Consider the following 19,453-nt stretch of genomic DNA (forward strand, 5'->3'; position numbering starts at 1 on the left):
GGAAATCCAACTTTTGGAATTCATGAGATGATGGTCTGATGACATGAGAAATGAAGTAGATCAAGGGATTGAAGATATTTTCAATCAAGGAAGCTGCTGGAAGAAGCCTAGATAATCTAAAGATGAAATGAGGTATATATGCTTGTATTTGTATTTAATATTGTAATATCATGACATATGGTTGTAGGTAACATGGATCAAGCATGATCAAGACGAAAAGGATCTCCTCCTCTGAAAGGGTGCAGAAAGGCATAAGTCACACTAGATGAAATCAACATAATATGTCTTTATATGAAGTATGAGGTGGTTGACTACTATTGAAGAACTTAGATTGGAAGCTCCTGAGAATGGAAGGTGTGAGTGTTGAAGAGATTGTGAAATAGCAACCATGATGAAGGCAATCAACATCCAAAGAATCAGAAATGTTTGACTAGGAAATCTCTTAGAAGGATAAGAAGACTCTGATGGAAGTCTGAAAAGATGAAGTCCCTTGACAACAGATATTGTTGGAAGATGTGTCAACAAGTATGCAGGGGATACCTACAAGATGTCACTAGTAATGGCCATCACCAAAAAGGTAATATGCTATGTTGCCAAGAAACGTGGGTTCGGGGACGGGTACGCCATTTTTTGAAACAGGGTGCGAGAGTTAGTCGGGGTATATTATAATTTATATATAATATATATAAATAGTATATTTTATAAATTATAATATATATGAATTTGTATATTTTTCAACTTTAAACAAGAAAACTAAAATATTTATGATTTAACCGTATTGATTTCAGAGGTTAAAGGTTGATCAAATATCCTCTTTCAAGAGATAATAGAGCCCAATTTATGTATCCTTATTTACTCTCCAGATATCAAGATTTTTGCCAAATCTTGTAGCAGCTTGCCTACTCAAGAAATCAAGTTAATTGCAGAAGTTCTGACAATCAACAAGTTTAAGTTCTTATCAGATGGAGTATGTTCCAGGTGTGTCCTTCGCAATGGCATTGTAAAATTTGGGAAATTTGCTCTTAAACAATATCAGACTTTGCCTTGTTAAACAACCTTTTTTAGAGAATAAGCTATGTTTATTGCTGATCCATCTCTGCTGTAGAAGACTGATTTTAATGGCTGAAGATCTGTTATTTAAAGGCTGATATTCCATTTATACACTACTGTAATGCTACCAGGTTCCACCGTTTTGCCCTTCACTACATCTATTGGTGTCTAGTTAATTGCATGGCTGTTTATGCTCAAAATTTTTCATCATTTTAAGTTGTAACAGCAGTGAAAGTCTAATTCCGAGTGTATAAATAAGTTGTCAAGTTATTTGAAGCATTTTCCCATTGCAGCAATGACCACTGTCCATGTTATTTGAGAGAAAATATAAAACTAACATCTACAGCAGTTGTCGTTCAACTACTTGATAAAATACCTCAATTAAGACTCATTGAAACTCAATTAAAAACTCAGAAATTTTAAGAGAAAATTGAGTATATTTGAGTTGGGAATATTACATCTACATCGGCACTTTGCAATCCTTTCTGATGTATCAAAAGAATTGGTTTATGATTTCGAAGTCTCGAGTTCTTTCAAGAAGAACCGGGTTCTTCTCAGAGGTACCCGTTCCATCACCTAGAACGTGGGGATGGGTACCTGGGACGAGTTCGAGAACCCCACCCCTGGGTTCGGGAACCCGTGCAACATAGGTAATATGTGATTTGTTTTTGGTTTTTGACTTCTTGGAGAAAGTTTGGGTATGTGTGCAGGGCCAAGGTAAGGAGAGTTGTGAAGGATGTCACAACTATGTACCTTGTGATCTAGAGCAATCACCGTTGAGGGAAAAGTGAAGATAGATGGTCCTATCAAGAAAAGTCCCAGATGAAAAGCCAAGATAGGATACCTTCCGGGAAAGAAGGAATGACATGATGAAGGAAAGTGATGGATGGCTAGACACTACATATGAAGAAATTGATGACATCGAAGTCTTGGATCATTAGTCAACTAGAAGACCCTATAAAGTACTAATGATAGAGTCCCTGAGTAAGAGGGGGAGCTCTTGGAAGTTCCTATGAGTCAAGGAACTCAAGTAAGTTTTTGAGTTAAGAAACTTGGAACTCATCCTTGGGTAAGAGGGAGAGTTAGACACGACATTCTTGTCTCTAGATTGGAAGAAAGAATGGAGGATTGTGTAATCATCTCGCATCCGACAATCTTTGAGGATGTGGTAGGGCATCCAAGACAAGAGTGGGCAAGAGGACCAATATTCTTGAGGGTTGGGAACCCAAGATGAGAATATTCCTAGTAGGGCATACACAAAGAACAACCGGGTGGGTATGACCCTAAGAGAGACAATGATGATGCGTGTCTATTAGTCATTGGTCTCGCCAACATTGTGTGCTCAGATCTAAGTGAGAGATAGAGCTGTTAGTCAAGGCCTTGCTATATGAAACAATGTTAGTTGAAATGACGCTATAACAGATGGATTGCAAATCTGGTTCTTCTTATGAGAAATTCTTCAGATTGAGAATGACCAAGTACCATTATGAATACATCCCTAGTTAAGAGGGGAGTGTTGAAGAATGTGTAACTAGGTTCGGTCTTCATAATGACATGATCTTTGTAATTGATGTAATAAAAGAGAATAAATTAATTTTTTTTGTATGCCTTGCTACATGGGTTTCATGAGCAAGAAGTGTCATAAGTCAAAAGGACTTCTTCTTGATGTCTTTAGGATTTACTAATATGTCAAAGAGTCATGTCATGTAAAAAGAAGCTCTCCATGAGCTTATGAAAATGTATACAAGTCCACAACAATGTGTAGCAACCCTCCAAAGACCAAGATCAATCCTCCATTAGCAAGCACAAGAAGACTGCAAGCAAAACGTTAAGAAGGACATTATGTCGGCTCCAAAATGAATTAAATACATAATTAAATGTCATGTCGTCTTGGACAATAGACATGCTGGTTCATGTATTCAAGTCAGCTCAATATAGGAGGCACAAACGACTATAAATACCCATCTAGGGTATCCGCAAATGCCAAGCACAAAAATCACAATTTTCTCTGAACTGCGGATAGGTATGAGGTGCAGGAGGGAGATCTCGGTTGGGTTTAGGATCTCAGAAGGCCTTATCAAATACGGTGATGATCTCAGTGATAGTCCTCTCCTCCTCGGTGGCACTCATTTCAGTGAAATAGATCACAGTCAGTGTTTTCCGATGGAAAAGAAGATCTCTGAAATCCTACAACAGTACTAACAATCTCGACATGATTGTGACAAGTAAAATTTCGAAGTATATCATAGTGAGAAGACTCAGTTTTGTCTTTTAGCACCTCGGTTGATCCAAGTGGTATCTCTGTAGTAGTCTCGACAGAACTGTTATGGTCTCAATGTCAATATAGAAGATCACGATGATCCCACAATAAGCACATATACCCTCTTGACATATTCTAAGTTAAATTTGTAAAGATATTGAAGATAGACGCAACATGTAATGATTTATATCTCAATTGTATATTTGGTGATCACTATATCATTGAATATAATAACAGTTTTAATATATTGATGACATGGAAGGATCTATGTGATATGTTCTTATACACAGTCTTGATCATGGCATGGATGTGATTATGATAATTATAGGTTCATGATTTTGATCTTGATATAACTCTCATATCTCAGTGATTTCATTGTTTTGGTGGTATAGAAAATGATCTCGATATGTACATCAATGATGATCTGAGCCAAAGAAACAACAAGTGAAGATGCAACAATAGCGCTATGACACAAGTATGGTAGCAGGGATGATGATGATCTCAACAAGAAGGGATTGATGATCTTGGTCTTGGAGTGGCAGAGTAGGTCAAGGGTCATGGTCTTGGTATTCATCAATTGGAATCTGTATAAGAAGAATTTTGTGCGGGTTTCCCTATCCAAGAGGGAGAGTTCTTGGCCCTGGAAAAAAGCTAAATACCTTGTGTTCTTGTCTCTTTATTTTTGATATCATTTTAATGAGGTAAGCACACACACTAATAATGAAAAAGAAGATCAAGCTAAGATAAATTGTAAAAACACTTGACAAATTGTTATCATGCAAGGAAGAATTTCTTTAACTATGCTTGCCCTAGAGTTTTCAACATACATTTGAAGATTTCAGCCCTTCTCGATAAGTTGTTGTACGTTGTTTGCCAACAACTTTGTCTTTTTTAAGATTCTTAATTTGCGTTAGTAATTTGTCACTATGGTCCTTAAGCTGTGAAACTAGAATTTAGTCAGTGGTGATTTTGGCAACTTCCATTTGCATATTTATTGCTGTTTTACTTTCTTGGAAAATTACTTTTGAGATACCTTGTATGTCCTCTGGTGTTATTGAATCTGATTTTAATGTAATGTTTTGTAGTGTTATTTTTGTTCTTGTAGGAAAATGTTAAAAACTTCTTCTATTTAGGATGAAGGACCTTAGTGTTTCCATCTAGGGTGAACCTAGCATAATGTCACGTTGATCCTTCCAAGGGGATCGAACAAAGAATTTCGATATAAAAGCATAATCCCGAATTTTTAATTGTAATTGGTTGTCATATATATATATATATATTTTGTTGTTTATTTTTATTTGGTTCTTGGTTCTTGTAATGTAATTTTTCGATTACATTTGTCTCGGGAGGCACCAATTGGTTATCAAGATTAGGGTTTATATATTTTTTTTCTTTTGCGGGAGAGATGGAAATAGTAAAATCTTTTCAAGAGTCCTCTTAATTCTAAGTAGCACTGGAGCAATGTTGAGTAAGGTTTCTAAAACTCTTCCATTGCTAGTCTCCATTTTCTTTCTCTTCAATGATTGACTCTCTTTGTATTCGTGAATAATTTCGTCAACAATACTTGACCAAAGTGTTTATGTATTCTCTGTATGAGAGACCCACTTCTCCAATATATAACTTGATCTTTGATTACTTTATATATATATATATATATATATATATATAATATTTTTTTTAATAATTTTAAAACTTGAATCTTTTTTAATCTTCCTTGTCCTCTCCTCTCTTTTTTCCCAAAAAAAGTTTTATATTTTAAACTATTTATTAAAAATTACATCAAATTACATTTATTATCCTTTGACTTACTCAAAGCACTTTAATCTTTAATGGATACCCTTCTATTTATTTGAATCAAATAATACCTTGATTTAAAATTCACTTTATGCCTTTTCGGTTGTAAGAAGTAAGGTATTTTGATATAATGGTCCATGAGGCCTTCTTAAATTTGATTTGATTAGTATATTCTTTTATAATTAACCTTATATCCATATGGTGCTTACTTATGTAATTAATTTATATTTCACTTTACGAATGCCGCTTCTTCAATATTGTAAATATCCTTGTTTTAATATTTTGTAGGCTCATAATTGTTTTTATTATATATATTATTTAATTTGTAATCCACCAAGTCGATGCTCGTTGGATTAATAATTGTAATATTTAACATGACGGTTTGCTCTTGTTCGTTGAAGTTATGGAAGTGGCAACAACGGTTGAACCTCAATAGGCGTGACCTCTCATTTTCTACTACTACGGTTATTTGTTGGTGGGTATCGACAACAATTTTGAAAGAGTCAGGGGTTGAAATTCTCTTACGTTAAGGATAATTGGAATAGTAAATATTTTTGCAGAGGGTCAATTGTCTTGAATGTCAGGTGGATTGCGCTGCAGTGACTTGTTCAAGGTGCGGAATGTTTGGTCAACCACGGTAGTTGTGGAGAAGTGGACTATGGATGGCCGTGGTGGCTGTGTGCTTGCAAATTTAAGGCTGGCGGTGGTGGAATGCTGTAAGATGTGGCGGGGATGGCCGTGACACATTGGACTGGTAGTGGCGACAGTGTCTTGACGACAAAGTAGAATGTTGTTTGTTGCAGTCTTCTATATATATATATATTTCAACTCTTTTTTTTGTTATTTATTTATTTATTAATTTCAAATAATAGAATTCTGAGCTACAAATATATATATATATATATATATATATATATAGATACACATTTACATTTTATTTTATATATATATATATATTTAAATTTTTCATAATTTATTTTTTAATCATTTTTTATGATTTTTTTTAATGGCCAAAGGCCGGGATTAGACTAGCTTTGTGTAGTGGTTGAGCGGCTAGAGGATCGAACAATGTTGATACCAAATGTTATGAGCAAAGTTCATATATGCAGCAAAATACTCAGAAGATCTGAAATATGTAAATATCCATTATAACACAAGTGTATTCATATAGAAATGTATAGAAGATATGAGATGATGGAATTGTTACAAATGAGGGCCGACTTAATAACTAGGCAGGTGCCCCTTTATGAATGCCCCTTTATGAATGGTCATGTTAGACGTGCCTGTTCAGTATACTGTTAACTATTTATTATTAATAATTTACATTCATAACATTATGCATCATGAAGGAAGAAATCCCCACAAATCACCTTTGTTATGATGTAGCTTAACAATAGATAAAAAAGGATAAAATATGCTTAATGGGCTACCTTTTAGGCTCATATATAATGTTGTAACCTCTAAGAAACCGCATGTGTCCGACACGATTCTCTAGGGACACGTGTCTGATTGGATCTGTTTCAACTTTCAACCCATTAATTCTGGTAGCAAACCCGGAGTTGTCCAAGCAGGATCCTAATGCCATTCACCTTGTGACATTGAATGTAATCTATACAGAAAATCACGCAATCTTGCCACTGCATGAAATGTTCATAACAAATGGACATCTTGAAGCCAGGAGTCTTGAGTTCCCTGAATGTGCACAGCATAGGTATCACCTCTAACAACCCAAAAGTTCTCTCCTTTGGTGGGGCAGTGCTTGTGGGGCCAGACAAAACTCTGACTTAAACTAGTCCCCACCACAAGAAGGTTGAACGGAGATGAACTTCAACAAAGAATAATAGCCATTACCTGCAGTTCTATGAATATGACCAGAAGTCCATTAGTCGTACCATCAAATAATTGAGAAACAGATAGAGGAAGCTTATAATGAATACTATAGAGCAAATATTTACACAATGATAAAGGTTAGGATTGCACCATTGCCTAGGTTATATTAATAATTTGGAATCTTACTATTCTAGGTGTATGACATGCCCACTCCTCTAAGAAGGCTTCATCCTCAAAACATAAAGTAGAAGAAAAGATCACGAAAGTTTCAAATAATTTAACTCAATTCTCAAACGAGATATTTTACCAGGACTCAAACCTAAGTCACGATATACGACAGTGTGTATTTCAGGTAGAAGGCAACATTAAGAAGAAATAGTAAGTAGAAAATGAAAAAGGCTAAATCTCAAGCAATAGCAACTGAGTTATAATCATCAATTGAATGTAGATCGGGTGACGGGGATTAATGTTTTTATCCTCCCTACCACGGTAAAATTCCCGCATGTCACATGTTGAGTTCACAATGAGTATTAAGCATATGATGGCAATGGCCTCAAGCCTTGTCCCTCAAGGACTCAATCAAGAATAGTCCTTGATTATTAAGATATTTCTTCAAGGAAAAAAATGTAATTGAATTCTAATAACCACAAAATCAAAATCATGTGCAAATTTCAATAAAAATGGACTATTAATATGCCATCCAAAAATAATTATGTTTTATATAAAATAATGTTCCCTTATATTAGAATTTTGAAATAATACGGTGATTAGATTTGGAATATGCTCTTAAATTCTCTCGATCCAACTTTGTGGAAAATTTTACCATATATTTTTCTCTAGCAAGTTTTATCCTAATTTCCCTGCTAACAATTTTAGAAAGACATTGAAATTTCATGTTTAAGAAATATATAAAAACGTCAACTGTGTTGGAAGTATTGTCGAACTTGACAAATTCACCAAGTGGAACAACTCTTCTTATTGGGTTGCCACTATCAATCCATTGTAGAATGTTTTTTCTGACCTTCATTTTAGGACAATAATTATTGATATAAGTTCTGGATTTGGTAATTCCACCAAATGCTTCTATATATATATATATATATATATATATATGCATCATTTCTATTTTTTTGAAAGATGACGTGTTATTTAATATATATACAGACACACACCTCTTTTCCTCCATGTGCCCCCTTTGGAAACTTGTTCATGTTTCCATGTTTTGTGCAACTTAGCATCAAATTGATAATAACAGTTATTTATCAAGATGGTATCCTGATCGAGATTTAAGTGCTTTGAATTTGCAGCCCATCACTGCAATTAGGTCATCACCTTATACAATAGTAAGTGTTTCTGCCCATGACTGATATTGTGGTTTCCTACTGCATAACTAAAAGTGAAAATGATAATGTGGTTTTCCTCTACATAACTGATGAGGAAAATGGTAAAGGCAGGATCATTAAGGGACTTTAAGGGATGGTTATCTCGAAATTTGTGTAGGTTATTGAATATTTACTAAGAATAGCAGGGGTTCTCTCTATCTTATTACGAGGGTAAAGGGAAAGCACTGCAAATATATTGCATTTGGCATAACAAAATCATGACTTCTGCACCTGGGATAACAGAATTCGTGGTCTACCTAATTTCAGGTGTAGTTTATTTACATGAGCTTTGTTCAAGCAGAGCTTTTGCCATGATTGAAGAATTTGGCTTTGACTGTTTAACTTTCTGGCGGTTGCAGGTTCCGTTCACGCTCTTTGCTTCGAGATTCACTTAATTCTAATCTGATTGATAAGATACCTGGAAGACAAAATGAACGGAAAACACTCTTAGGGGAGTTGAATTGGATATTTACAGCAGTGACAGATACTATTGCATGGAATGTCTTACCTCGTGGTAATGAAACCTTCATTTTATAGCTATTAAAGAAAGGTTTCTTATTATCATAATGATATATACATGAAATGCCCTAACAAAGTGCTTTTGTTGCAGAACTGTTTCAGAGGTTGTTTCGACAAGATCTTCTAGTTGCCAGTCTCTTCCGAAACTTCCTGCTTGCAGAACGCATCATGCGCACTGCAAACTGTTCTCCCATTTCTTTTCCACTTTTGCCTCCTACTCATCAACATCCCATGTGGTAATGCGTTTTGGAACTCTTATTTTCATCATTATTGTTCATGTGTAAATGATTTATTGATTGAGATTATTATTTCTTTTTCCTGTTCAGGGATGCATGGGATATGGCAGCTGAAATTTGTCTTTCTCAGCTTCCAACTTTGCTTAATGATCCAAATGTTGAGTTTCAAGTAAGTTTGTAGCATGCTGAATTGTATATCTTGTGTGCATTCCGGATAATGTATTTTCCCTAGTTTCAGAGGAATTCATTCTTACTGCTAGTCGACTTGTTTCTCTAGTTCTCTCATTCCAGTCTTTGGAACATGTAAGGAACATTCCATTTGGACAAGGGAATAGCATTGTTGTAAACATCCTCGTGTTTTTGGCCTTGCCAATGTTTGCTGATTTTTACTGATATTTTCGTGGTATCTTAATATTTCCAAAGTTTGCCGATTTTCACTGATATTTTCTTGATTTTACGATTTTGTGGTATTTGGGCCTGTGCTGATTTGATCTCAATGCCAATGTTTGCAACATTAGGGAATAGCAGTAGAAACATTGGGAACAATCCCAATTTTCCTGGCCGATAAATAGGGCTCTCAGAGAGCTTCTGGCTTCTGGATAATTGAAAAATCGATGAAAATACATTCTAGTAATTTGCATAAACTGTTCAAAGTGAAATGAGCCTCAACATTTGAGGCTTTGTTGAATTGTCCTTTTGTGAACTCTTATATAGAACATGCATAACCTGTGGTAACTTGTGACCTCTTTTTCATTTTCTAGCCAAGTCCTTTCTTCACAGAACAGTTAACGGCCTTTGAAGTGTGGCTGGAACATGGATCTGAACGGAAAAAGCCTCCAGAGCAACTTCCTATTGTTCTTCAGGTGAGTCCTATGTTTATGGATGCCATCATTTTATAGCTGTCTAGTATCATCACTGGCAATTTTTTCAGGCTATTTTATTTTACATAGTACTACAATTCAAAATTGGTGACAGATCTCTCCTGTGTTCCAGTATATTCTTGTATTCTGTTTATTACAAATTAGTATAAAATGAGAAACACACCCACACACCCACTAGGTATATTAATTATTTGTATTCTTCTTATGCATTTACTACTGTCTGCCATATTTTCTTTTTTGTTATTCTGATTATATTGTAGCCTGGAGATGTTCTGTGCATTCCTTATAATATATTTACCATAGTTGAACAGGAACTCATTCCTGCTGCTTCTTGACCTCTTTCTCTAGTTCCTACACCCCAGAGAACTTTGGAACATGCAAGGAACATTCTGTTTGGTAGGGAACAGCATTGGGAACATTCGCAATGTTCATGGCCCAAAAATAGGGCAATGAGAGAACCTCTGGCGTTTACTATGACTTGCTGGGCTGCAACAAATGTGAAAATGTGCTTGCTTTGGTGCCGTGTCATTCTGGAGTGCATACACATGGGGCCAGCTTGGATATTAAATTCCCCAAATAGGAGAAAACAACAAGAAATAAGAAAACCCTAATTCTGAGCCCACAGATATGTTAAAATTGGCAACTAGGGCCAAACTCCATGTGGGTCACCTCATTTATGGCAGCTGATATTTTTCCTAGATTCCTTTTGTAGAGAGGTGTAGGATTGATCTAAAGATTATCCGATTCCGACAAGTATTTATGGAGATATGAATTTATTTGTATTTACTTGACAAATTGTCAAGGTCGGCCAACAGTGAAATGTGTGGCACACATGCCCAGTGAATCATTTAAATACAAGAGAGGTTGATTCATTTTCTCATCATCTCATCTCACTCATTCTTCTGTCTCTCTCCTTAGCTTTGGGTTATACAAGGAGCAACTCACACGTGGGAAGGAGGAGGACGCATTAGGGCAAGGAGGACGTTGAAAGGAGGATGCAGAAGTTGCTGAAGGTTTCTCTGATCTGCGTTGACCAAGCGTTGACTCATCAAGGGTGCGGTTTTTGGTGTGGCTGCCTCTCCTAGGCAGGCCACAAATTTTGCCACAAAAATCAAGGCAATTTGTCCACAGGTTTGACCAGTGTTGACTGCCCTAGTTTTGGGCAGCAGGTTGAGTTCAGTCAACAACAGTTTGACTGTGTTTTTGGGGTTGTTTCTTCAGGCTATTCAAGGGCTAGTTGACCGGAAATTGACCAAGCATATTGGAGGTCAATTTCAACTCGTTTGACCAAGTTTGAATTTGCTGATCTAGGGTTTGCTGCTGCTGATATAAAATTACAGAATTCTAATTTTGTACTATTTCTCTCTGCTGAACTATTGAAGATAAAATAAGATTTGATCAAAGGGTTCCCCCGCATTGGGGTTTGTCCTTGGCTAGCCGCCACATCTTGTGTCTCTTGTCTTGGCTTGTTTTTTGTTGATTGTTTAATGTTCTATCTGCACTTTACTTAGTGTATATGTGATTGCTAATCTGTGGTTAATAAGAAGAAAAGAAGTAATCTGATTTAAGCATAGGACATCCCATAATTTAACATGGTATCAGAGTTGAGGTGAAGACAAAGCCCAAGCAAGAGCAAGAGCAAGAGCAATCACCGAAGAGAAGGTTGGCAAGGCTATCCTAAAAACTTCATGGGGTCCTCAACACTCTTCCTCGCCAAAGACAAGCTCCGTGAGAAGTCTGACTATCACGAATGGAAGATGTCTCTCAATCTGACTTTAGAAGATCAGGAAGTGTTGGACCATGTGAGAGGCAATGTTGTTGCGCCTTCATCAATTGCATCCGCTGATGCCAAAAGCAAGTGGTTCAAGGGAGAAGTCAAAGCAAGGAAGATCATCCGGGACTCTATTGACAAGCGCCTGGTGGCCTATGTTTCCAAGCTGACAACCTCTAAGAAAATCTACGATAGACTCGTGAGTTTATTTAAAGTTAATGATGCAAATCAAGTGCTATTCCTTAGAAATTAACTGAAGGAAATTAAGAAGGGAAAAGATGAGAGTATGCAAGCATATTTCTTAAGGATCACCGAGATCAAGAATGATCTCCTATCTATTGGGGAAGTAGTTCTTGACAGGGAAATGACTATCACAACTCTTGGAGGACTGCCACCTAAATGGTATATATTCATGACTACTCTTCTCAATAATAATGTCATCCTAGGATTTGAGGAATTGATGGCTAGATGTATATTCAAGAAGAGACAAGGATGGAAGAGCAGAAATGCTTGCACTTAAAGGCCACCGCTCTGCCTTTTCTTCTCATGCTGAAAGAAGAAACAATTTTGGGGCTAAATCCAAAGGAAAGATTGGACCACAGGGTGGAAGAAAAGGTTGATGTTAGAATTGCAACAAAATGAGCCACTATGCGAGGGAGTGCCCTGATAAAAGGGACTCACACCATAATGATGACCAAAATCACTCTCAAGGCAATCAAAGGAATGGCAGGTCCAATGGCAGAGGTAAAAGAAATGCTAGAAATCAAGGAAGAGGACAACCCTTCAAGAAGGCAAGAAACTCTAGGTATGAATCTAACGTTGTTAACAATAAGCAAGATGAATATTGTCTACTAGCGACCCTCTCTACTATTGCTCCCCCGAACTCGTTGGGAAATTGGCTTATTGGTAGTGGTGCCTCAAGGCACTTCATTGGTTTCAATGAAGCTCTCTCTAATCTAATAGAGAAGGAGACTAACCTGGAAATTGTTCTTGGGGACAATGCAAAATATTCAGTGAAAGGTGGAGGGAATGTCACTCTTCAATTGAATGAGGGTAACACAATTCATTTGCAAGAAGTCCTATATGTACCTGATCTCAAAAAGAACTTAGTGTTCATTTCGGCAATGGAAGACAAAGGCTACAAGGTAACGTTCATCAATGGCAAGGTACGTGTATGGAAAAAGAATTTTAAAGAAGCTTTCACTCTTGAGTTTCGAGTCGATTCATTATATCAGGTCGGAGGAAGTCCGATGGGTGTCATGTCTTGTGACACATCACTTTAGTCCAAAATATGGCATTGGAGGTTTGCTCACCTTCATTATAAAGCTCTACCCAATGCAAGACAAGTGGTGACAGGGATGTTGGAGTTCCGAGTAGAGCAAGAAGGTGTTTGTGCGGGATGTGCCGGAGGGAAGCTCAAAAGGGGACCATTCTCCTCAAGCCAAAGCAAGACCTTTGATATATTGTAGTTGGTTCACTCAAATATGTATTGTATGATACTTGTGAACTCCTTGGGAGGATATTTATGTTACCTCACTTTTACAGATGACTATTCTCGCAAGACTTGGATATGCTTCTTGAAAAAGAATGATGAAGTGTTCACTTGGTTTCGTCACTTCAAAGCATTGATTGAGAATCAAACCGAAAAGAAAATCAAGATCTTAAGGATTGATAATGGGACCGAGCATGAATCCCATGAGTTCCATGACTTCTGCAAAGAGGCTGGCATTAAGAGGGAGACTACAACACCATATACTCAGTAGAATGGTGTGGCGGAAAGGAAGAATCGTACGATTGTTGAAGCTGTCCGTGCTATGCTTCATGCCTAAAGACTCTTGAAGTTTCTACGGGCCGAAGCTGCGAATACCGCCGTATATGTGCAAAACCGATGCCCTTATCAAGCATTGGGTTCCAAAACTGCCAAAGAGATGTTCACTGGTAAGAAACTTGATGTATCTCATTTTAGAATTTTTGGAAGTCTGGTATATTTTCATGTGCCGAAGGAGAAGAGGAATAAATTGGGTGCATCTGGAAAGAAAGGAATCTTTGTGGGCTATAGCGAAAACACTAAGGGCTATAGAATTTATGTGGTTGGTCAAAGGGAAATTGAGGTAAGCCATGATGTCACCTTTGACGAAGATATGGCTCTTAGCAAAGTTGACAATCTTCCTAGTCAAAGGGGATCTAAAGACGCTGACACCAGGGAACCAAAGGAAAAGGAAGATGAGACAATACCTGATGTGGAAGAACCTATGGATTTGCAAGAGCCTTCCTCTTTTAGGAAGAGGCCTTCGTGGCTAAGGGGGACACTTGATGATGCTGAAGGGCATGTTGCACCTAGGGGAACCTTCCGGGAAAGTAAGAACTCGACCAGGTATCAGGGATACTTGACCATCATGAGCATGATCATCCAAAATGAACCTTCGTCATTTGCAGAAGCTGTGAAGCATCAAGTATGGAATGATGCTATGACTGAGGAATATGAGTCCATCATGAAAAACGATGTTTGGCATGTGGTCACTTCGAAATGGCTTTACAAGATAAAACATGCAGTTGATCGAAGTGCGGAAAAGTAAAAGGCCCGTTTTGCCGCTCGTGGCTTCTCTCAGAAGGAAGGTATAGACTATGATAAGATATTTGCACTTGTTGCCCGATATATCACCATCCGCTCGATCATAGCCCTTGTTGCTGCGCAAGGATGGAACCTACATTAGATGGATGTCAAGACCATGTTCTTGCATGGTTCGATCAAAGGGGAGGTCTAGGTGGAGCAACCCGAAGGATTTGAGATTCATGATCGAGAATCTCACGTGTGCAGCTTGAAGAAAGCCCTCTATAGGCTAAAGTAGGGACCTCGAGCATGGTATGAGAGGATCGATAACTACCTGATGACGCTGGGATTCACTAGGAGTGAAGCCGACCCTAACCTTTACTTTAAGGTTGAAAATGACAAACCTCTCATACTGGTACTGTACGTTGACGACCTCTTTCTAACAGGTGCAGACCCTCTCATTCTGAAATGTAAGAGGGAGTTGGCTTCCGAGTTTGAGGTGAAAGACCTAGGACTAATGCACTATTTCCTAGGATAGGAAGTCTAGTAGAAACCAGGGGAGATTTTCCTATCTCAAGGAAAATACGTGGTGAAAATATTAGAGAGATATGGTATGGTGGACTGCAAGCTCGTGACTACCTCGATGGAGCTTGACTTCAAGAAGTTAAGCGGTAGTGCTGTCGAACCTGTTTTACGAAATGCTTCGTCGAAGCATTGATGTTCTTGGTGAACTCTTGTCCGGATATATGCTTTGCAGTCAACACGTTGAGGCAACATATCGTTGAGCCTGACCACACACATTGTATTGGTGCCAAGAATCTGTTGAGATATCTTCGTGGCACAATCACTCATGGGTTGAAATACACTGCCAGAGATGTGAGACTATTTGGATACGCTGATGCTGATTGGGCAGGCAGTGTGGTGGACCGAAAGAGCACTTCTAGGTGTTGTTTCTCTTTGGGATCTGCCTGGATATCTTGGATGAGCAGGAAGCAGAAGTCGGTGGCTTTGAGCACCGCTGAGACAGAGTACATTGCTTCTAGTATGGCCTCCTGTGAGGCGGTCTGGTTGCGAAAGCTCTTCAGTGAGCTGTTTCGATTTACATTGGATACCACTGTGATCCTGTGTGACAACCAGAGTGGGATTTGTTTATCAGAGAATCTCATATTTCATGATTGCTCCAAGCATATCGATATCAGGGACCACTATATTCGGGATATGGTGTAGCAGGGAGCAATAAGGCTCCAACATATCGGTACAGATGAACAAGTCGCCAACATTTTGACGAAGCCCCTGGGAAAGGTCAAATTCTTGACTTTCTCATAATGACTTGGTGTTGTTCTGAGACCCTCTTATGAGGATCGAGTATGATGTATTGAGCTCTGGGAGCGCTCCAGAGGGGCATGGGGTACTTCTTGGAGCGATATGCGACCACAGGGCGACTCACCATCCCCTGGTGGTGCACTATGTACAAGGTGAAAGGTTAAACCCTCCCTTGTGACACCCCGTGGCGACTGTAGGACAGGATGATTAGTTCTCCCGTGGGCTAGGATGATTAGTTCTCCATGGCGACTGTAGGACAGGATGATTAGTTCTCTTGTGGGCTAGGATGATTAGTTCTCCGTGGACTGTGGAACAGGATGATTAGTTCTCCTGTGGGCCAGGGTGATTAGTTCTCTTGTGGCAACTGTTGGACAAGATGATTCATTCTCCTGTGGACAGGATGGTTAGTTCTCCTGTCGAGGCATCCTACCCATGCAATCTGGGACGCATGGGAAGTACCTGTCATCTGATCAATGAGTAGGGAAATGGGAAGTACCTCTCATCTGATCAATGAGTACGGAAATGGGGTTAGGGACCATTAGTAGTACTATCGATGGACACATTGTTGTATCTATCGTACTCCCTATGCTAGGATGACCTCCATTGATCTGGGATCAATGTTATTGATATGGGATCAGTGAGAGTGGTATGACGCACTCTGAGATTGACTTCAGGTCAGTGGAGGATGCTATGATACATCCTTGATCATTTCTTCTTTTCCATAGTTCGTGCAGAGCAGAGAAAAGTAGGGCCAAGCAGTGTAGGGCAGTGCATTTGATGGCTGGAATAGTAGCGACGGTTAGACAGATTGTAGATGGAGTTCTCCCTAGTTGAGAGGGAGTGTTAAAATTGGCAACTAGGGCCAAACTCCATGTGGGTCACCTCATTTATGGCAGCTGGTATTTTTCCTAAATTCCTTTGTCGAAAGGTGTAGGATTGATCTAAAGATCATCTTATTCCGACAAGTATTTATTGAGATATGAATTTATTTGTATTTACTTCACAAATTGTCAAGGTCGGCCAACAGTTAAATGTGTGGCACACATGCCTAGTGAATCATATAAATACAAGAGAGGTTGATTCATTTACTCATCATCTCATCTCACTCATTCTTCTCTCTCTCTCTCCTTAACTTTGGGTCATACAAGGAGCAGCTCACATGTGGGAAGGAAGAGGACGCTTTAGGGCAAGCAGGACGCTGAAAGGACGCAGAAGTTGCTGAAGGTCTCTTTGACCTGTGTTGGCCAAGCATTGACTCATCAAGGGTGCGGTTTTGGTGTTGTTGCCTCCTAGGCAGGTTGCAGATTTTGGCACAAAAATCAAGGCAATCTGTCCATAGGTTTGACCATCATTGATTGCCCTAGTTTCAGGCAGTAAGTTGACTTTCATCAACAACAGTTTGATTGTGTTTTTGGGGTTGTTCAAGGGTTGTTTCTTCACATTGTTCGAGGGCTAGTTGATCGGAAATTGACCAAGCATAATTTAGGTCAATTTCAACTTGTTTGACCAAGTTTGACTTTGCCGATCTAGGGTTTACTGCTGCTGATATAAAATTACAGAATTCTGATTTTGTATTATTTCTCTCTGTTGAACTATTGAAGATAAAAGAAGATTTGATCAAAGGGTTTCACCGTATTGGGGTTTGTCCGTGGCTAGCTGCCACATCTTGTGTCTCTTGTCTTGGCTTGTTTTCTGTTGATCGTTTAATGTTCTATTTGCACTTTACTTAATGTATATGTGATTGCTAATTTGTGGCTAATAAGAAGAAAAGAAGTAAACTACTCTAAGCATATAACTTACCATAATTTAATAAGATACGAAAGGGACTCCTTATTTTTCCATGTGTTTTTCATGTATCCAACAACTTAGTAGTTTGAAGTTATTTACAATTTTGTTTTACAGACTTCTGTTCTTTTTTTTTCAATTAATGGAAGGAGACGGTTGGAAAGAAAACCTTTCTGCAGTATATGTGACAAGAGTCGATGCTGGCTATGGCAGTTCTAAATCTGACGGACATCCATGTAAAGCTGAAGTTTGTGGGCATTGTTTTCACAAGGTTAATTTGTGTTTTGAGCAAACCTCGGTATGCAACGAAGCCTTGCACTTGCTCAAGAAATCTAGTCTCTCAAGCATACCTTGAGGCAAGATATTTTAATCAGAAATTTATATTGCTGAACATTTTAAGAGCATTTTGCCACTTTGGTTATATACTATTTTGGGTGGCAGCATATTTTATTCCAAAATTTGATTTGAACATATTTGTAGCATTTTGCCACTCTGGATATATAATATTTTGGGTGTTTTGCTAGTTTGGACAAATAATGGTCATTTTTTGAATTTAGATGTGTTAGGATGGACATGGAATAAAGTCCCATTAATAAAGTGATATAATAATAAGGCATTTGATGCTGTACTTAATGTAGGAGTTAATTGTTAGGAATTGTGGAGAGACACAACACACTGATCTTCTCCTACTGTGTATTGCGATATTATATAACCTAATGAATATGATTGAATCCAGTCTTTTTCGTTATAATATTTATTTTGTGTATGTATGCCTGTGTAAAAACAATATAGACCACATACTTGCCGACTTCTATTGAATATGTAAATAACTTATGAGACTATAGTCAGTCTTATCCTTTTAGCTTTTTGCTATACTTCTGATATTTGTGAAATCATGAATGATCCTCCTTATGAATCATGTTCAATTTTAAAAAATCCTATGTAGTTGTTTTGGGATTTTGTTTTTCTCAGTTCTGATATGGTTTGACTATAAGTATTGTTGAAAAATGTGTAACTAGGTTCGGTCTTCATGAGTATGAAATGTATTCTTGTAAATATAAAATGAAAAAGAAATTATTATTCTTATTGGAGCATGGGTTTCATGCTCAAGTTCTTTTATTTTATAGGTCAAGCACCCATCGAGTGTTGCTAGGGTTTGTCCTAGGTATAAGAGTCATTGTAATATATTGAAGACCCTATGGGCACATTGTAAAGTGTAAAGAAAAAATTAGTTTGTCTTTAAAGTGTCAAAATATCTCCAAAATCAAGTCGGCCTACATGAAGAGCCACACCCAACCTTGAAGAAGCCCATATATAAGAGGAACTTGTTCTCCATTTGGATCACTCACTCACTCATCTCTTATGCGAAGAAGTAGAAGAAGAAGAAGTCGAAGAAGGAAGTGCAAAGAAGAGGAAGTCAAAGAAGTTGAAGTGTTCTAGGCCTATTCTATTCTTTTGGGAAGATCGAAGTTAGGGTTTCTGCACTGTGCTCTCTGGTGGTTCGATTTTGAAGCAGAAGACAAGGGAAAGCAAGCGAAGGTCTTTTAGGGTATATTACTAGCCCTAGGACTCGAGTCAAGGCAAGCGAAGTCAAGAGGAAGGCTATTAGAGGGAGATTGAAGTCTCCTAGAGAAGCAACAACAGTTACAACAGTTGTTGGGGAGCATAATTTTGGATCTACTGGGAGGTCGAAGAGATTACAATAGGAGGTAGTGGTACACTTGATCTTGGAGGGTGTTTGTTTGAGTCTAGGTCATGGTATTTGTCAATTGAAAGATCTGAAAGATAAAGAAGATATTTATGGATTTTCCCCTCAATAGGAGGAGTTTGGTCCTTGGCTTGTAGCCTCTATATTGTGTGGTTCCTACTGCTTTGGTAGCTGTTTGATGCATTGCACATTGGAATAATAAAAGAACAAAGCTAATAAATAAAAGGTAAAAAAAGCAGTTATCAATTTAAGAGAATTAACATATTCATTGTCCTATTGAATTGTCAACATGGTATCATAGCTTTGTTTCTCCAAGGGCATCATGAAGATCTCCTCTACAATGAAGAAGATCATCAAGAAGAT

At 38.0% G+C, this 19,453-nt stretch overlaps 1 protein-coding gene across 8 annotated transcripts in view; it reads left to right on the forward strand.

The window, feature by feature from the left end:
- Positions 1–19,453, forward strand: part of RAPTOR1 (Regulatory-associated protein of TOR 1) — a 119,443-nt gene that overhangs the window by 56,364 nt on the left and 43,626 nt on the right. For all 8 annotated transcript variants that reach the window (XR_016261837.1, XR_016261835.1, XR_016261833.1 and 5 more), the window contains exons 7-10: positions 8,676–8,830; positions 8,927–9,071; positions 9,162–9,240; positions 9,833–9,934. Coding sequence is in view for 3 of the 8 variants with exons in the window: in XM_089436898.1 (XP_089293024.1) it covers positions 8,676–8,830; positions 8,927–9,071; positions 9,162–9,240; positions 9,833–9,934 (481 nt within the window). In the remaining 5 variants the exon portion in view is untranslated. The remainder of the gene's footprint in view (positions 1–8,675; positions 8,831–8,926; positions 9,072–9,161; positions 9,241–9,832; positions 9,935–19,453) is intronic.

This window comes from Pinus tabuliformis, chromosome 5_2, assembly GCF_031772625.1.
Source record: "Pinus tabuliformis cultivar Carrire ecotype Pingquan chromosome 5_2, CPIR1, whole genome shotgun sequence".
Lineage (NCBI taxonomy): Eukaryota > Viridiplantae > Streptophyta > Pinopsida > Pinales > Pinaceae > Pinus > Pinus tabuliformis.